Genomic DNA, 19,905 nt, shown 5'->3' with positions numbered 1-19,905 from the left:
TTTTCTTTTGTCTTTTTGACCAGGAAATACGACAAATCTACTATTTCCTCCCTAAAATTCGAACGAGGGATCTTCAGTTTGCTGTCTGGGCTTGATAATTACTTACTAATTACTTGATAATTACTATAAGAACTTGATATAGAATATATAATATGAAGATAATTACTTGATAATTACTATAAGAAGGCACTAGACGGATTGTGTTAATTTGTTGCAGATACATCGGGAGAACCTTAAAAGTGACAGTATCGAATATTATATAGTTCCACATGTATATTTTTTAAAGACGTTTTCCGAAAATTAAATTAACGCACCTTGTGTTTTCAAGACGCGGTATTGTTACATGAAGAGCACAGTCAGTAGTTTCTGCTTTAAACTACTTAAAACGTTGAACATGTAGAGTCATTAGGTTAATTGGAAGCAGAAGAGATGAAAAATATGCAACCGCCTTCTCCGGGAATCGAACCACGGACCTCTGGAATACCGGCCCAGCGTGCTACCGTTACACCACGAAGGCACGCTAGGGAAGTGGGAGAAATACCTTATAAACACAACGCAATATAAAGGAAAGCGTCTAATACAAATCTTGCACAGTTATCTTTCGGTACTTTGAGCTAAACTGTACTGAAAATTGACCCTCTCTGCAGGGCCGGATGCAGTTGTTACATATAGGGATCGGACCAAAATGCCGCCAAATCGTCGTCAGATTTGTCAACAAAAATCAATTGCCTAAAATATCGCCAGCTTGGCGCCATCTGGTCAAATTGACGAGATAGCCTCATTTACCTTGATGTTAAGTGTACCTGCTCCTGTAACCATTGGTTTGGTTTATTTAATTATGGTAAAGCACACTAGGGCTATCTGCCTAAGGGAAGGCATGCCTTCGTGGAGGACTTTCTAAGGGAAACTGACTCGTACACACGTTACACATGGGGAAAACCACGAAAATGCCCATGCAGCCAGCCTGTTCCCGGGATTCGAACCTCGGACCGAACTACCAGTGTTCAGCGACTTTGCCGCTCGGCCGCTGGTGGGCCCGCTCCTGTAACCCTATTTTTTAGCGAAGCTTCGTTCTCTTGAGGTCTGTCGTCTGACATTATACAAGACATACAACAGTTTTGCATATAATATCACTAAAATTATTTACATATGTACAAAATTCGCAACATTTTGAGCAGGAAGCATGAAAAATAAACTGTGTTCGCACTATGATTCGAACCAGGGATGTTCCATTTGCAGTCTGGCCTTGATAATCACTTACGACTAAGAACACACAAAAGAGATTAATTTGTTTCAGAGATACACTGGTTTATCTTAAAAGCAACAGTATCGAATAGAACCGTATAGATTCATACATATATTTCTTAAAGATACTTTTCGGAAATTAAATTGATGCATGTTGTGCTTTCAAGATATAATACATAGAAAGCGTGTCATATTTTAAAATTGTATTACGTGCTACTATAAAATCACAAGAAATTACGATTAGACATATGGCCATGTATGAGAAAATTAAAAAATCATTATTCTGTGATAAACTGAAGTCTGAGACATGAAAAGAATGCATTTTGAAAATAAATGATTAAATTAACCACTTGTTTAATTATAAATTTAATTTTTTTAGTCCAAAGGAGCAATTCGCCCTGAAGGGCTATTAATTTCATTTTGGCATTTTGCGTCAAAAACTTTAAAAGGCTGTATCACTTTTCAAATCGTTGCCACCATATATTATTGCCCTGTCTTATATTTAAAGAAATTAAAAAATGAAGAATCTGCATAAATGTATGTATGTTTCTCGCACTATAATAAAACAACGTTACCTAGAGCCATCAAAATTTGAATAACTTAATCTTTCATAGAATATGGGCATGTGGAGGCAATAATTTGAATTTGAAATTTGTTTTATTATCCCTTTTAGATTTCGTAACACTTCAACAAATTTTTGATAAAAACTAAACGATTTCAAAGCGAGCAATAGCACCACTGTATGAAAAGAAAAAAAAAGAAAACCATTTTCCTCTCCAGCGCGCGAGTTAGAAAGTCCTCCCCTTAGGAATCCCTCCCCTCGAGGCTTTGCCATAATTACAGAAACCAAACTCCAGCGCGGGAGACTCTTTATCGGAAATTCTAAAGACATGCTCATTTTAAAATTATTTTGGGATACTGCTGTTGAACTGAATTTTGTAGTTTGAGTATAGAACATGATATTTAATAAATAAAGGTAACACACAAAGCGTTAAAAAACGCCCCTTTGAACGTAATTTAAAATCTGAAACCTTTCAGATTGTCTTTTTTAAAATTTAATTAAATTAAAAATATAGCATAATGCGATAAAATGATCAAATAAGTACTATAATGACTGAAGCTATTTATTTGCCACAGAATGCAATATTAAAAATTAAGATTTTTCCAACCTTTTTACTTCCTTGTACGAAGTAAAAAGGAAGTATTGTACGAAGTAAAAGGAAGTATTTTACTTGGTACAAGGAAGTACTGTAATCGCGAAAAGTTTCAGGCAGCATATTTCAACAAAAATATCCATTTTGACTGCTATCGAATGCAATTTAACAATGTTTTTCGTGATATCTGTACGTAAGGACCGAATAAAAGACTCGTTTCCTCCAAAAAAATTATAAAACTGCTTTAAAATTCTGAAGAGAATTTTTCGTGGCGTCTCTACGAACGTATGTACGTACGTATCTCGCATAACTCAAAAACGAGTAGCCTCAGAAAGTCGAAATTTTGTATATAGGACTGCTATAACATGTAGATGTGCACCTCGTATTTTGGTTGCAATCGGCCACGCCAAACGTATATAAATATATTTATATATATATATCCAATCTGTTACCCGGCTCAGTGATCTCAGTTTCTTTACTCTTATATGTTTGTAAATTGTACATTTTTTGCTTTAAAAATGATTGAATTATGTTGTTTTTATCTTCTGATTAAGGTTTTTATGCCTTCAATAAATCTGTATGCAGTATCTTTAGAAATATCAACAATTTTAAAGTTGTTTAATTGCCGCTAAGCCTTTTTTTTTATGGCGGCCATTGATTGTTTACATTTGAAACAGCAGACTATCGGATTTGTTGCCAATCCAGAGAAACTTAGCTTCGCAACAACAAAGATAACGCCTTCATTTATTATTGCCAATTAAACCATGCTTAATCCTTTCTGGAATTTTTCAAGGAAATAAGTGTTTAAGATTTACTTCGTAATTTTTAATATAGGTATTTTGAATTTTTATGTATTTTTGCCTGCTCGCGAAGTGAGAACTGAATTAAATTAATGAGAAATACTCAATCGTCTGTGAAAAACTGGTTCTTTTCTGTTTTGTTTGCTTAATTTCTTTTATACATCATTCTAGCTTTATTATAGTATTTGAATAGAACATGTGGCAACGATTAGATAATTCTATTCTTTAAATGATATAAATTTTGTGCATTATGAGTTATAATATGATCGAAATATAATACTGTTAAGTGAATCTAGCGCCAGAGTGTCGCTATGGTAAACAAATACTAGAGTGAATTTTAAAGAATGCATTTATTCTATTGTGGTTTATGCGCTGTCGGCGAAGTAGATTTAATTAAATCCAATAACTTTAAATGGAATGCAAGAAAAAATGCGTATAATTCAATATTCCGTACAAGGAAGTCATGTGGTGTACACATCAGATTTTTTAAAATTGTAATCTCAGCATATAGAAGAAATTTCTGTAAATAAAATTCCGTGTAAAAAAAAAAGTTTGTAATATAATTGTGAGAAGTAAAAGAGGAAGGGTAAAAATCTCCCTTTTTTGAAGGTGGAGGTAACTTCTGCAATAATCTGGAGCTGCTTGAACTTGAATGGCCTTCGGAGCTCCTTATAAATAAAGATTTCCTTGAGAGAATTTTATCACTTTAACACAGCTCAGGGGTGGTACCGTTTGCGGCAATTGTATTCATAAAAATCGAGCTATGTGGAGAGTATTCGGAATTCTCGTTTACGCCTGTATGTTGAATGCTGAGCCGGTAAACCAGAATTTAACATGGGATGGTTTATTTAGACTGGCTAAATCGGAAACTAAGCTTATTATAAGGATGTTCCTACCTTATGTGCTTAGAAGCGTTTCCTCCGCTAATATCAGAGCAGAATGTCAGAGCAGTTTGTTGAACTTCTTTTTGTCACTTCAAAAATTTAAATCGTGGGCTGTTTTAAGTAAGTTATTTCTTCCTTTTTTCTCTAACTTAAAATTTACTTTACTGAGTATTGATTACACAATACTTTAAAAATTTTTAATTGTAAAATTTATAAGTTTGAATGCTTTCAAAAATCTTAAATTCAGCGAGTATTATTTTTTATTACTTAAGAGCAAAAAACATCATTGATTTCCTAAAATGTTTCAAGAAAAGTTATCGGAAATTAATTTTTTTCGGTACATGTACAAAAGTAAGATGGGCTGATAATTAGATTAGCAAAGATGTATTAGTGTTCCTTCAAAGCCCCTTTTTTAACTTAACTCAAAAGAATCTGTTAGTCTCGAAAGGAGGATCTTGAATCGGTTCACTATAAAATCCTTGTCGATTTTCAAATTGTTGTTTCCAAATATTATCTCTCTCTACTCTTTTTAAGCAAATAAAATAAAACGTATGAAAGGTTTCAGATTTTAACAGTCGCTCAAAAGGGTTTGTTAAAGTTGTAGAGACGTTAGGTTAATTGGAAAAAGACGGAGAGATGAAAATTGAGCAACCGCCTTCGTCGAGAATCGAACCACGGACCTCTGGAATACCTGCACAGCGTGCAGAACCAGTACACCACGAAGGCACGCTAGGCAGTTGGGAGAAATACCTTATAAAGTTTTTACACTCTCGCTGAGCTTGCAGTCTAACAGTCTGCTGATACACTCACTCTTACTAACTCCTTTTTTTGTCTTTTTAGCTTTATTATTAAGCATAATTTTCTTCACACTTTTGCGCCGTATCCAATTCAGCAGCAAAATTACAAATTTTTAAAAGCGGCATAAATTTAGAATTTCGCGTGCATCGTTGGCATACAGTTTTTTTCAGCCTTTTCTCTGTTCGTAATATCAATGTCCAGTTTACTTACTAAGAAGGCTTTAAAATTTTTTGTCTTTATTATTAACGTTTTCTGGGTTTACTTTATCAAATATGACCTTCTTCTAGCTTAAAATTTGATTCAACAGCAAGACCACAAAATATTTAAAAACAGGATATATTTAGAATTTCAGATAAACAGTCTCGTGCGCCGGACATAAAAATGTTTCATTCCCTACAGTGTTGCCACTGCTCGCTTTGAAATTGTTGAGACTTTTAATCAAAAATTCGTTAACGTTTTACAAAATAAGAAATAGATAATGAAACAAATTTAAAATTCCAAATTTCAGGTGCCCATATTATGGTGGAGGACTACATTATTCAAAATTTGACGGTTCAAGTACCGTTATTTTTTCGTAGTGCGAGAAACATGCATGCATAGATGCAGCTTCTTTATTACTTAATTTCTTTAAATATGAAACAGGCGGTGTAATATTTGGTAGCACCAATTTGAAAAGTGATACACCGTTTATAATAACGTACAGCCGCAAAATTAAAGCCGACGTTTATAGCCGCAAAATGCCGTTTCAAGATTTAATATCCCATTCGGAACTAACGTATCTTTTGCGCTCATAACGAAGAGTTTGAATGCATATATATATGTATTTTCATCGAACTGGAAATAAACGACAGTGCCTAAAGCCATTAAATTTTGAATAACATAGTTCTCCACCCGTACACGGGTATCTGGAAGCCCGAATTTTTTAATTATTTATTTCATATTTTCTAAAACTTTAATGAATTTTTACCAATAAACTCAACGATTTGAAAGAGAGTAAGGGAAACACTGTACGGAAATAAAACATTTTCATCTCCAGCGGGCGACATATTGGAAACTCTAAAGACATCCTTGTTTAAGTATTTTATGATTTTTACCGTTGAATTGAATTTTATGTCGCATAAGTGGAAGAACGTGATATGTAGTAAATAAAGTTCGCATATAAAAAGTTAATAATAAAAAGGCAAAGAAATGTTTTTAATAGCCGTCTTACTAAAGAAACATGAATATTGATATGATCTACAAAGAAAAGACTGAAAAAATATAAAAAGTATGTCAGCACTTAACAGTGCTTCGGGAATTTTAAGCATATGCTGCAATGTAGGTTTTAAAAATTTTGTGAATTTGTTGTTGAACTTTACATAGCGTAAGTGCGAAGAAAACAATGCTTAAACTCGTCAAATGGTGGAGAAAAATTGTGGATTAGCGGGAGTGAGTGCAAGGGCAAACTGGTAGACTGCGCGCTCATTGAGAGCATAAGAAAACTTTAACAAACCCTTTTGGGTGACTGTTAAAATCTGAAATCTTTTAATTTTTTTTTTTTTTTTTTTTTTTTTTTTTTTTTTTCTAAATCGCTTGCAGAAAACAGACTTGTTTCTTATTAGAAAAGACCCAATGCTCAACTTGCGAACTTTCAGGAAAGCTATATCAGCATCGAATATTCCCAAGCTCATCTATAGAATTAAAAACAGTAATTTAGAAGGGTTAATATCCTTACTCTTAAAAAGACATGCGCTATCTTTTTCACTCATTTTGATGCTCATATCACTAACAATATAATATACTTAATGCGGGTACCAGTGGCTGAGTGGATAAAATAGCTGAACACTGATAGTTTAATTCAGGTTTAAATTCTGACAGATGAGCCGGCTATGTATTTCACTCTGTGGTATGGGAATTCAAGCTGACTTCCCTAAGGTCTCTCAGCAGTTTTAAGATCTCTGCAGTGCATTGAAACTGACTGTCCCAAATGCAAATCCAAGTCTCTTATAATTCCAGAAAAGATAGTCAAGAGCAACTATAGTCCAGTAATCACAATCAGCAACAGCAGTATTAAAACCGAGAAAGAATTAAAATCCCGGGCCTTGCGTAGGATCGAAGACTGACTTGGATTTCCCACATTAAGTAACTCAAGCAGCATACTAGCCATGCTGTACAAAAACTCCGAGGGACCTACTGGGGACTAAATTCGCATATTCAAAAGACTACTTAACTGTCATAGAAAAAATGGTTACGTATGCTACTCCAGTTTGTGCCCAGCCGATGCAAGGAAGGAGAGTAAAACATCTTCTCAGCGTCTAGCGGCTATTTGCGCTAAGCATCACAAGGGCATTTCGCACATTAACATCTGCATCGGCTAGTGTCCTGGCAGGTCTAGCACCACTGCATATTCGCATTGAGCAAGAAGCAACAATCCAATCAATATTTCATCTTCATATTCTCAAACATTTTTGATGAGTGGCATTACATTATCCAAACAATTATAAAATGCCAACGACGACTCTATATGTTTACCCGACGTTTAAACTTCGCACCGTCATAACATTCCTAGCAACAAAACTCAGGCTTTATACACGGATTGCTGACGTATGTAAAACAAATTGGGCAGCGCAGTAGTTCGTCAGCATGGAAAAGAAACCTTACATCTATGAAAGCAGCGACTAAGCGATAACAGCATCCACACAGACAGCATGTTTGTACTTCTGTCAATACTCAACACATCACCTGACATGGTAGAGGAGGGAGGATCATCAGGAAGTATTCATTATCTTCTATCATCACTTTGGCTACGATCATACTTGAAGAAGCAACTGAAACACAAGCTACAAATCAAATGGCAAACAGAGTGTGATGAATGTGTACAGGACCTCTGCACCTACTAATATATCACACAAGGAGATGACAAACGCAGCATCATTTCCCCGCAATTAGCAAAATTTATTACAGGACCTGGTCCCTTACCTCAATATTTTAATAGACACCGCGTCAGCAAAACCGATCTCTGAGTCTGCAGAGAATTTGGTATCCCAGACATTATGAACGGGTTGGCTGCGTGAAGAAGAAGCCAGTTTCTCTTAGAAAATCCTCTATGAAGGTATCCTTAGGCAGATAGCTGTAGTGTGCTTTACCTTAATCCTAATAAACTAAACCTAGAAAAAAAACTGAAAAATCCCATAAATCAAGGATAGAAAAAAATTCATTAGTCTCATAGAAGTAGATGATAAAAGCAGTAGCGGAATTTGGGTACATTAGATTATGGCAAAAATCGCTACTTATCCTTTTAAGGAGGAAGACATTGTACAAGACATTTTCTTATTCACGTTACACTAAGATACTTATGCAGCTAGTCTCTTCAACAGGATTTCAGCTTCGATTGAAGTGCTATTGTTCAGCAGCTTTATCCACTCGGTCGTTGGCTATCTAGAATCTGAAAATATAATGAGCGTAATTGGATAAAAATGTTGGTACTTGCGTTATTATCGCAAGCATCTTCTAATTCAGAAGTCAAACAACAAAAATCAGCGTTATACCTACAAAATTTTCACAGGACTAGTTTCGATGGTTTTACCGAACCATCATCTTCAGCTGCAAAACCGCAAATGAACAAGATAGGAAATAATGATTAGATAAGATAAGAAAGCCTGAACAAGAATAAGCAAGTGGCGCCATCTGTTGGCGAAACCAGAACTAAAACATAATTTCTCTAAAAGCCGAAGGCAAATTTGGATTGGAATTAGGATCGTTAACTAGAACAGAAAGATTTTTATGAATGTGAAATGCCTCTAGAAAATCCAGTTCTCCAATGGAAGATGTTTTTTGAATAATTTTGGCAGCAGAAAAATTGAAAGTGTGATTTTCGGACCAGCAATGTTGAGCAACAGAAGACTTCTGTGTTTCCTTTTTTTCTAACATATGCCTCATGTTCTTTGACGCGAAATTTTAAGGCTCTCTTAGTTTGGCCAATGTAAATTAAACCACACTGGCACGGAATCCTATAAATACCCCAGGAATTCATATCCGGAATGGGGTCCTTGAGTATAGAAGTTGGAATTTTATTGATGGGAGAATAAACAACCCGAAAGTTAAATTTCTGCAAAATATGTGCAACTTTATAGCTAATTGATGGAAAGAAGGGAATGACAACAGAATTTTTATAATCTCCTAAAATAAGAGTGTGGCTTTTAGTGTGTTCAGATGAGAATTTTTTAACTGCTTGATTAATAATGTTGGGTGAAAAGCTCTGTCATTTGTGAAAAGCCCTGTAGATTTAGTTATCTTTTGGAATCGATACATACTTGAAACGTCGAATATGCATGTGATACCTAATGTTTTACGTTAAAAGTAACTGTTCGTTTACTCTTCCGTAAAACTCGCCAAACTGCGCCAAGGTGGTTGCGATAATACATAAGTACCGTATATTCTGCGTATAACGAGCACCTGGAATTTCAAAAATTTTTTTTTTTTTAATTTCTAGGTATATTCACCGTATAAAGTGCATCCTTTTCTTTAACATGCGCAATGCTGTTACCTTTTGAAATTGTTCATTCGAAGATTTTTAAAAGGCAATCGAATAATGGTATACTGAATCAGCAAACGATAAGGGAAACAATATGTGTGTGGGGAGGGGAATGCTCGAGGTAATAAGTAAATCTGCAAAGAGGGGTGGGTTGTATTCAATGCAGATGTGCACAAGAATGTTATTTTAAAGTTTCAAGAAAATGGGGGAAATAATTTGGTTTACGAATATATTTCCGACCCAAAAGAATTCACGGAATTAGGAGTGGGATGTTTTCTCTTTCTGTAGTCATTTAAAGCTGTGATCTTATAAGTGAAACTGGAACTTTAGTAAATAGCATTTGCTTTAGTTGAAATACATTCGATTTAGTGTTCCTTTTAGAAGTAAATACGGCTCCTCATATACAGAACATACTGCTGGGTTTAAATGCAAAGGAAAGAAATTTACGAAAGAAAATGGAAATCATGTTGCAGCAAGGATGTTTGGTATTGGTGAAAGCTCTGTACGTGAATGGAAGAAAAATAGTATCGTAATAATTAATAGGTCAAAAAATGAATGTGCTTTTCTGAAAGGAGTAACAGAATGGTCTGTCCTTCCTAGATGAAAGTGCGAACTAGGTCCTAGGAAATCGCTAGAATCGCCAGTATCAGCATTTAAGTGCACCTGCACAATAAGTAAATAAAATTTTTAAAAAAAATCTATATCTGGCTGTTCTACTGAGCCGATAGACGAAATTTAATTTATATTTTTCATGTCTCGAAAGCGCGACTTTGGACGTACATTAGATTTATATAAAATATTTTTCGAATATATATATTTTGTCGCAAATTTTTTTTTTTTTTTTTTTTCTGAAATGACACACATTTTTTCCCATATTTCGATTTTACGATTCAAATCATGCTTAAATATTAAATTAAAAAATTTTAAAATTTATCTTGGCACACTTTTTTCAGTTTGCGCCAAAAATAATTCTCTGGGGGAAATCCTTAATTTTGTATTATTTTAGTTTCCTTTTTCGAAGCCCACAGTGGTTGGGGGAGCCTACTGCGATACGGAAGGGCCCGGGTTCGAATCCCGGAGAAGGCATGGCTGTAATTGTCTATCATAGGAGGATAACTGTTATTGTTATATCATGATTCATAAGAGGAAACGGCGGCACTCAACAGGTGTTTTCACAATTAGATGCCACTTCCGGCCTTAGTAATGGCAAAGCCTAAGCACTGGAGAGTAATAATTCCCGAAGGTCGCGGTCTAAGTCGGCTAAGTGCCCGCCAATGTGCACGAGCGAAATTTGAATTCCCCCTCATTTTTCAATGTGCACGAGCGGAAGAGGTGCCTTTTTTTCACCTTTCCAAATAATTTATAAAAGTGCGTAAAGGGCATTTGGCGTTATTATTGCTTATAACAAATATGCCGAATTTCAATACGAACCAATATATAAATTCACTTACATCTTTGAAGGTTTTGAATAAACTAATTTTTTGCAGGTATGCCAAAAAATACATCTACTTTTAGGTGATGTAAAAAATTTCGCAGGCTATAATTAAAAACTTATTAAAATTACTAAAAAACGCAAGTTTAAAAAATAAACCATTTAATATCTGCGAACTTTATTTGGACTAAATTTTAAATTCGAATTGTGGAAGACGAAATCATGCTTAAATATTAAAATTTTAGTTCAATTAAAAGAAGAGATATTAATAAATATATTCTAAATTCAATTAACATTGAGAGGCTAAAATTTGAGAGCTAATTTTTTTTAATTACTCTTGCGATTTTTACGAAACTTCGCGCTTTGGATCAATTTGAGTAATCGTATCGAAATGTGGAAAAAAAAATCGGTATGTCATTTCAGAAAAGTCCGATAAGAGATGTATAACGCAAGTTAAATTTTGTCAATCCACTCAGTAAAACGGGAGATAAAGAACTGCCCCTTTTTTGTGCAAGTGCACATACCAGAAATCAAAATTTTATACGCTCATCTTTTTCTCATTTTTAAATTTATCATTTTCATATCCGGCGTATAACATATACGCGTAAATTTCTATCACCATTTTTTGTATTAAAAATGCACGCGTTAAACTCCGAAATATACGGTACCTAAAAATGTATAAAATGTGAACGTGAATAAGTAACTTCAGCGATATGTGACTGAAAAAAATCTTCGAGTTGCTTTAATCTGATTGAACTGAACATGCTTCGAAAAGCAGAGAAAGACAATTTTGGGAATCATTAGAACCTCAATTTTTAACCGATTTTAAGGTTTCATGAAAATGTAAACGAAAATTTTAGAATTTGTATAGCAAGGGAAAATCCTGTAAATATTTGATAATCTGACTTCTCGCATAGACAAAGACAAATTATCTTATTTTGGTATCAATCAGCATTTTCTGTCGGTTTCCAGCAGATGAGAAGCGTAATTGCTCGCTTTCTCAGAAAGGTAGGATACTGCATATTGTTATAATGTTATATTGTTCTATTCTGATTACGGTCTGCGTGAGAATAGAGGTTGTTATTATCTCGAATCTTCTCACTAAGCATGGATATAGAGCAATTAATGTAATAGATTGTATATGCAGACCGATATGCAATCTCTAAAAAATTTCCAAACCTAAAGAACTATGGATCAAATAACACACAACGAAACTGAGAAGGGAAAAACACTGCTGATGGAAAGTTATCCTTAAAAGGCAAGCCGAAAGCATGCGAATCCAGCAAATGGAAACATATGAGCGCAACGGGGTTCAGTAAGTGGTAAAATAGTGTGTTTCAGCACAGCAGTTACAAACTTTCAGGACAGACTGAATGCACCTAGACGATGAAAACTCGCATAGCAATGCATTGTTGGAAATGCTTTCATGGCGCTGTAGTGACGACACGCAACACAAGAAAGGAAGGAAATAATATTAGAGCCTTGAATCTGCTCACCATCTGAATGCAACGTATCCTTGCCAGGATCTTTCGTATCCTTGCTCACCATCTGAATGCAACGTTATCGGCAGGAGTGGTCCGGGTCATTAGCCAGCAAGATCGCCAGATCTCACTTGCATTGACTACTTTCTCTGGGGGTACATCAAGATATTTGGTGTACGGACCCCGTTAACAATGCTGAGGAACTTGGCAGCAGCTGGGGGAAATCCGGGATACGCTCGGTATTCTCTTGAACATCAGATCTTCCATGAGCCAGTGACGTGAGGTCTGCATCACGGTCCTGGATTGTTATTTCGAACACCTTCTTTGATGACAATCCTTTTGTTCTTATTCCTTAGTTTCTGCTGTAGTAAGCATGTTAAACATGTTTTCTCTCACCTTGTTCATGCCCTTTCCTTTGTGGTGTTTTGTCATTACCGCGCCAGGAAAAGCGTTTCCGACCATGCATTGCTATACATTCCATCTATATTGTAAAAACTTTCTTAATGGAAGTCTTTACAATATAATCGGTCTTTAAAAGAAGAAAAGAAAAAAAGAAGCCGCTTTCTTCTTAATGGAAGCTAGAAACTCAGCTATGCCCTCATTAGAATTTGTATCGCGGATCATCCAATGCTAGCTGGATGTGATAATTCATTTGCCTTACAACAACACGTATGGGTGTATGTAATAATTGCTTACATTCTTCCCACTTAAAGTTTCACTAGGGAAAGTCTTTAGATTTAGTTGACCAAATGCATTAATGAGGAGTTATTTTTGAGCAAATTTTTTTTAGTTCGGATGCCATTGCAGAGGCAGATTTTTACGAATCAAGAAACTTAAGAAATCAACTATGCCGGGATTTAAAACATGGAACTTTCATTTACGAAATGAAAGATTCATGAATGCGATAACAGAGCAGCAGTTAGGCTTTTTAAGGGCTGTTCAAACTGGGGTTTTTCTGACATAGCCGACGCAGCTCCAAAACCAATTTTCCCTTATGGCGAAGCAAGTTGCAAAACCTGAAATGCGTACATAGCGGAGCAAAATGCCACATGGAATTGTCTCTGTTACCTCATATAAACCCCAGTGTGAATGGCTCTTTAGAGCTCAAGGACAACTGAAGATTTCGAGCGTCTTTCTGGTTGCCAAGAATGGAAAATATTTCCTTCCAAAATTTCGTAACATCAATTTGGCGCCCCTAGATGCTGCTCCAGAGGACATACGTTCCTTCTTCCTCCCTATGCACGATAATTATTTACATAAGTGTACGATAACAGTTTAGAATGTACTTTATATATTACGTTCTAATTGAAATTATTACAGTTATATCTGTTGAACCTGTTGAAATTACATTTGTGATATCTGGCGACTGTTTGGCGATCAACAGAGCATGCTTGGCGCAGGTAGCTCTTCTTCGAGAAGGGTTAATGTATTTATTAGGAGTTGCATGTTAGCCTCGGAAGAGGAAGGTAGTAGATTGTACTATGCGGTAGGAGCGACGTACTGCTCTGAGTAACTATTATATTATGCTTTGAATTATATATTTAATAAATGTTTGTTTCGTCTTGCTAAATGGTGCGTTATTAAACCACGAAGTCATCACAACACGCTCTCTTACGAGAAAACCAGAGAGGTTAGAAGCTTAGAGCGTTGAAAACGGAAGAGGCGTAAAGTTAAGCCTAACTAACGAAAGAAGTGTTCATTTGCAAAAGAACCTCAATCATTAGAACCTCAATTTTTAACCGATTTTAAGGTTTCATGAAAATGTAAACGAAAATTTTAGAATTTGTATAGCAAGGGAAAATCCTGTAAATATTTGATAATCTGACTTCTCGCATAGACAAAGACAAATTATCTTATTTTGGTATCAATCAGCATTTTCTGTCGGTTTCCAGCAGATGAGAAGCGTAATTGCTCGCTTTCTCAGAAAGGTAGGATACTGCATATTGTTATAATGTTATATTGTTCTATTCTGATTACGGTCTGCGTGAGAATAGAGGTTGTTATTATCTCGAATCTTCTCACTAAGCATGGATATAGAGCAATTAATGTAATAGATTGTATATGCAGACCGATATGCAATCTCTAAAAAATTTCCAAAACTAAAGAACTATGGATCAAATAACACACAACGAAACTGAGAAGGGAAAAACACTGCTGATGGAAAGTTATCCTTAAAAGGCAAGCCGAAAGCATGCGAATCCAGCAAATGGAAACATATGAGCGCAACGGGGTTCAGTAAGTGGTAAAATAGTGTGTTTCAGCACAGCAGTTACAAACTTTCAGGACAGACTGAATGCACCTAGACGATGAAAACTCGCATAGCAATGCATTGTTGGAAATGCTTTCATGGCGCTGTAGTGACGACACGCAACACAAGAAAGGAAGGAAATAATATTAGAGCCTTGAATCTGCTCACCATCTGAATGCAACGTATCCTTGCCAGGATCTTTCGTATCCTTGCTCACCATCTGAATGCAACGTTATCGGCAGGAGTGGTCCGGGTCATTAGCCAGCAAGATCGCCAGATCTCACTTGCATTGACTACTTTCTCTGGGGGTACATCAAGATATTTGGTGTACGGACCCCGTTAACAATGCTGAGGAACTTGGCAGCAGCTGGGGGAAATCCGGGATACGCTCGGTATTCTCTTGAACATCAGATCTTCCATGAGCCAGTGACGTGAGGTCTGCATCACGGTCCTGGATTGTTATTTCGAACACCTTCTTTGATGACAATCCTTTTGTTCTTATTCCTTAGTTTCTGCTGTAGTAAGCATGTTAAACATGTTTTCTCTCACCTTGTTCATGCCCTTTCCTTTGTGGTGTTTTGTCATTACCGCGCCAGGAAAAGCGTTTCCGACCATGCATTGCTATACATTCCATCTATATTGTAAAAACTTTCTTAATGGAAGTCTTTACAATATAATCGGTCTTTAAAAGAAGAAAAGAAAAAAAGAAGCCGCTTTCTTCTTAATGGAAGCTAGAAACTCAGCTATGCCCTCATTAGAATTTGTATCGCGGATCATCCAATGCTAGCTGGATGTGATAATTCATTTGCCTTACAACAACACGTATGGGTGTATGTAATAATTGCTTACATTCTTCCCACTTAAAGTTTCACTAGGGAAAGTCTTTAGATTTAGTTGACCAAATGCATTAATGAGGAGTTATTTTTGAGCAAATTTTTTTTAGTTCGGATGCCATTGCAGAGGCAGATTTTTACGAATCAAGAAACTTAAGAAATCAACTATGCCGGGATTTAAAACATGGAACTTTCATTTACGAAATGAAAGATTCATGAATGCGATAACAGAGCAGCAGTTAGGCTTTTTAAGGGCTGTTCAAACTGGGGTTTTTCTGATATAGCCGACGCAGCTCCAAAACCAATTTTCCCTTATGGCGAAGCAAGTTGCAAAACCTGAAATGCGTACATAGCGGAGCAAAATGCCACATGGAATTGTCTCTGTTACCTCATATAAACCCCAGTGTGAATGGCTCTTTAGAGCTCAAGGACAACTGAAGATTTCGAGCGTCTTTCTGGTTGCCAAGAATGGAAAATATTTCCTTCCAAAATTTCGTAACATCAATTTGGCGCCCCTAGATGCTGCTCCAGAGGACATACGTTCCTTCTTCCTCCCTATGCACGATAATTATTTACATAAGTGTACGATAACAGTTTAGAATGTACTTTATATATTACGTTCTAATTGAAATTATTACAGTTATATCTGTTGAACCTGTTGAAATTACATTTGTGATATCTGGCGACTGTTTGGCGATCAACAGAGCATGCTTGGCGCAGGTAGCTCTTCTTCGAGAAGGGTTAATGTATTTATTAGGAGTTGCATGTTAGCCTCGGAAGAGGAAGGTAGTAGATTGTACTATGCGGTAGGAGCGACGTACTGCTCTGAGTAACTATTATATTATGCTTTGAATTATATATTTAATAAATGTTTGTTTCGTCTTGCTAAATGGTGCGTTATTAAACCACGAAGTCATCACAACACGCTCTCTTACGAGAAAACCAGAGAGGTTAGAAGCTTAGAGCGTTGAAAACGGAAGAGGCGTAAAGTTAAGCCTAACTAACGAAAGAAGTGTTCATTTGCAAAAGAGAGTAAAAACGTGAGAATTATTTAATCGAGAGTTTGAAAGGCTTGATTCTAAAGGAAAATAGAAGAAAATGTTCAAAAACGCAAAGAAAGAGGACTTAGTAACAGTTCTATTGGAAATTGGCGAAGAAGCATCCCCAGATTTGAAGCTGGTAGAACTGAAACACAAACTCCAGAATAGCAAGGAATACATCGAAGATGCTGATTTCGTGAAAGAAATTCTGATTACTACAGTGGAGAATAGAAAAAGAAAAGAAGAAATGGAAAGAATGCAAATGGAAGAAGAAAGAATAAGAACAGAAAGAGAACACGAAATAGAACTAGCGAAGATTCGAGCAACTCAAAATGAAGGAAGTAGAAGTCCAACACCTTTAATACAAAACACAGAACGAGAAACCGAAATTTCCCTGGACAAGCTGATCAAAGGAGTAGAAACACTGACTATACCAGTACCGAAGAGAGCAGAAGAATGGAATATATTTTTCGATTCTATCGAAAGAGCATTTAAGCACAAGAAGGTTCCTGAAGAATACAAATCAGAAATATTATTGAAATTAATTGGAGAAAAAGCTTCAAATGTTCTTGTTTATATAAAGGAGGAAGATCTGCAAAATTACGAGAAAGTGAAAACTCTTGTTCTGAAGGAATATCAACCTACTCCTCAAACCTGTTTAGAAAACTTCAGAAAACTAAACGTTATTCCGGCGAAACGCATATCCAGTTCGCTTCAAGACTAACAGCTACATGGGACTATTACTGCAAGTCAAGAGAAGTAAAGGATTTCGAAACACTCAAGGAGTTAATTATTTCCGATAAATTATTCCAAGCATTAGATGAAGAAACAACTGCACATGTCGCAATACGCCAAGGAAATAAATGGCTGAAGCCTCAAGAATTAGCTACAGAATGTGATATTTATTTCACGGCCAAAGGAAAATCTTTCGACGAAGTTCGAAATGGAATTAAGCGATCACCGAGATTCCTGGATACATGTGCACACGACAAATATATTCCACCACCCATGAGAAAAGAATATCCAAAACACGAAAGATTTCACGCGAGAAGAAAAGAATGTTATATTTGTGGAAATTATCAACACATCGCGAGAGATTGTCCAGACAAAAGAAGAAAGAACGAAACTGCAGTAAATAAGAAGGGAAAGGATGATTCCAAAACTCAAAAAAATTCAAACAGAACATCAAAAGAAGAAGCCATCGTAGCTAAAGTAGACTCATCCCATCTACGATCTGAATTCGCAGAACGCATCGTTCAACCACTGCAAAAAGTAGATATTTTTATTAACTCTGAGAAAATCGAAGCTATCGTAGACTCTGGAACGCAGATAACGATCGTACATTCATCGCTCATTCCAAATTTAGAGGAGAGAGAAGGAGGTAAAATATTGCTAACACCTGCTTTCGGACAACCAATTGAAGCAAAAGTTTGCCGTGTACCTATTTACCATAAAGATCATGGAAGCAATATATTTAATTTTGTGGATACATTAATTGCAGTGACTGATAAGCTAAATGTGCCTTGCCTAATAACTCCAGAAATATACGAACTGTTGATTAATCCTGCGGCAGAAGAACCAAACGCAGAAAGAAATAATTACGGAAGCGAAAACTTACAAACTTTATTCGCCAATGCACAGTCAAACGACAGCGTCGATTCCCCCCCGCTAATGCTTATGGAGGAGAAAAACGAAGAGGAGGAAGGGAAGAAGGCGAGTGTTTATGTAAACACAGACTTATCGTCTGCTGAACGCCTACGCGAAGAGCAAGTTAACTGTCCCTCGCTGAGAGAAGCATGGAAGCTAGCAATAGAAAAAAAAGGAAATTATTTATTTATTGATCATCTTTTACATCACCAAGAAAAAATATTAGGACAGAATGTTTTTCAGTTAGTGCTTCCACTTAGTAGAAGAGCACAAGTGTTGGAATTAGCACATAGTTCCATTTTCGGTGCACATCTTGGGATAAGAAAAACAAAGGAGCGAATACGATATTCATTTTATTGGCCTGGATTAGCACAAGATGTTGAAACCTTTTGTAAAACGTGCAAAGATTGTCAGTTGAAAAGTCCAGAAAAGCGATCTGACAAGATTCCCATCACACCGGTCAGAAGGCCAGGATTACCTTTCGAAACAGTTAACATCGACATTATTGGACCTATTGAACCTTCCTCTGCTAGGAAACATAAATATGTGTTATGTCTGGTAGATCAACATTCCCGATGGCCAGAAGCCATTCCACTGAGAAGCTTGACAGCAAAAGCCACTTGCGACGCGCTTTTGGAGATTTTCATGAGAACAGGAATCCCTAATACAATAGCTAGTGACAACGGAAGTAACTTCGTTTCAAAATTAACTAAAGAATTCCAGAAAAGACTAGGTTCTCACCCTAGGTTCTCTACACCTGCTTACAGTGCTTCAAATGGATTAGTAGAAAGATGGAACAAGTCCTTCAAGCAAATGTTACATCATGTCATCAGGACTGATCCTTCGAATTGGGATAAGCACATCCCATACCTGCTCTTTGCATACAGAGAAGTACCAAACTGCACCACGGGTGTCTCACCATTTCAGCTGATGTATGGAAGACAACCAAGAGGTCCTTTAGCAGTACTGAAGTCTTCATGGTCAGGAGAAATACCTATACCACCTAATCTAAGTGAATCGGCAGTGGATTACTTACAACTTTTAAAAATAAAGTTAGAACAAGCAGCCGAACAAGCCAATTTAATTTCAAGTGATAAACAACAAAAATATGCTGAGTACTTTAATCGGAGATCAATACCAAAAAATTTCAAAATCGGAGAACAAGTTTATTTACTCATACCAGATTCAAATAACAAACTCTATGCACGATGGACTGGTCCAGGAGAAATCGTGAATCATTGCCCACCTCATTCCTATAAAGTAAAACTACCTGATGGAAAGATCAAACATGTTCATGCAAATAAAATTAGAAAATTCCAAGCTAGTGTCAATGCAGTTGGAGTGATATTTGAAAATGAAGAAGAATTTGGAGAAATTATAACTTTACTAGGAAAAGATCTCTCGACCCCCCTGGAAGATTTTAAAATAGATGCAAATCTGAATTTAAAAAATTTGAATCCGCAGCAGAGAAGAAAATTGATAGCTCTTATCAACAAACACCGAGCACTATTTACCGGAAAGCTGAAAATAGCTAAAGTTGAAGTTCATAAAATTAGATTAATACCCAATATGGAGAGGAAGAAACCTTACATTTATAGGATTCCTGAAGCATTGAAACCCAAGGTCGATGAAGAAGTAGAAGAATTATCGAAATCGGGACTAATAGAAGAAAGTAATGCAGAAATAGCTCATCCAGTAGTTTGTGTAAGCAAAAAAAATGGAGATATCAGATTGTGCTTAGATTATCGAGCTTTGAATGCAGTGACGAAGCCAGATGACTTTTCTATGCAAAATGCCATTGATTTAATGTACAGTATAGGAAGAGCCAAC

General features: G+C 36.1%; 1 protein-coding gene across 3 annotated transcripts in view; it reads left to right on the top strand.

Annotated features, from left to right (window-relative positions):
• The window catches only part of LOC118194571 (nose resistant to fluoxetine protein 6-like), a 138,927-nt gene that overhangs the window by 56,538 nt on the left and 62,484 nt on the right, over positions 1-19,905 (top strand). Inside the window, exon 1 of one of the 3 annotated variants that reach the window (XM_035365740.2) lies at positions 3,923-4,203. The exons of the other annotated variants lie outside the window; for them this stretch is intronic. Coding sequence (XP_035221631.2) covers positions 3,963-4,203 — 241 coding nt within the window. The 5' untranslated portion in view covers positions 3,923-3,962. Of the gene's footprint in view, positions 1-3,922; positions 4,204-19,905 lie in introns of those variants that run through there. 3 annotated transcript variants of the gene reach the window in all.

This window comes from Stegodyphus dumicola, chromosome 9, assembly GCF_044657685.1.
Source record: "Stegodyphus dumicola isolate Sdum_Otavi_A_Nest chromosome 9, ASM4465768v1".
Classification (NCBI taxonomy): Eukaryota; Metazoa; Arthropoda; class Arachnida; order Araneae; family Eresidae; genus Stegodyphus; species Stegodyphus dumicola.
This window is presented reverse-complemented; position numbering and strand designations above follow the sequence as displayed.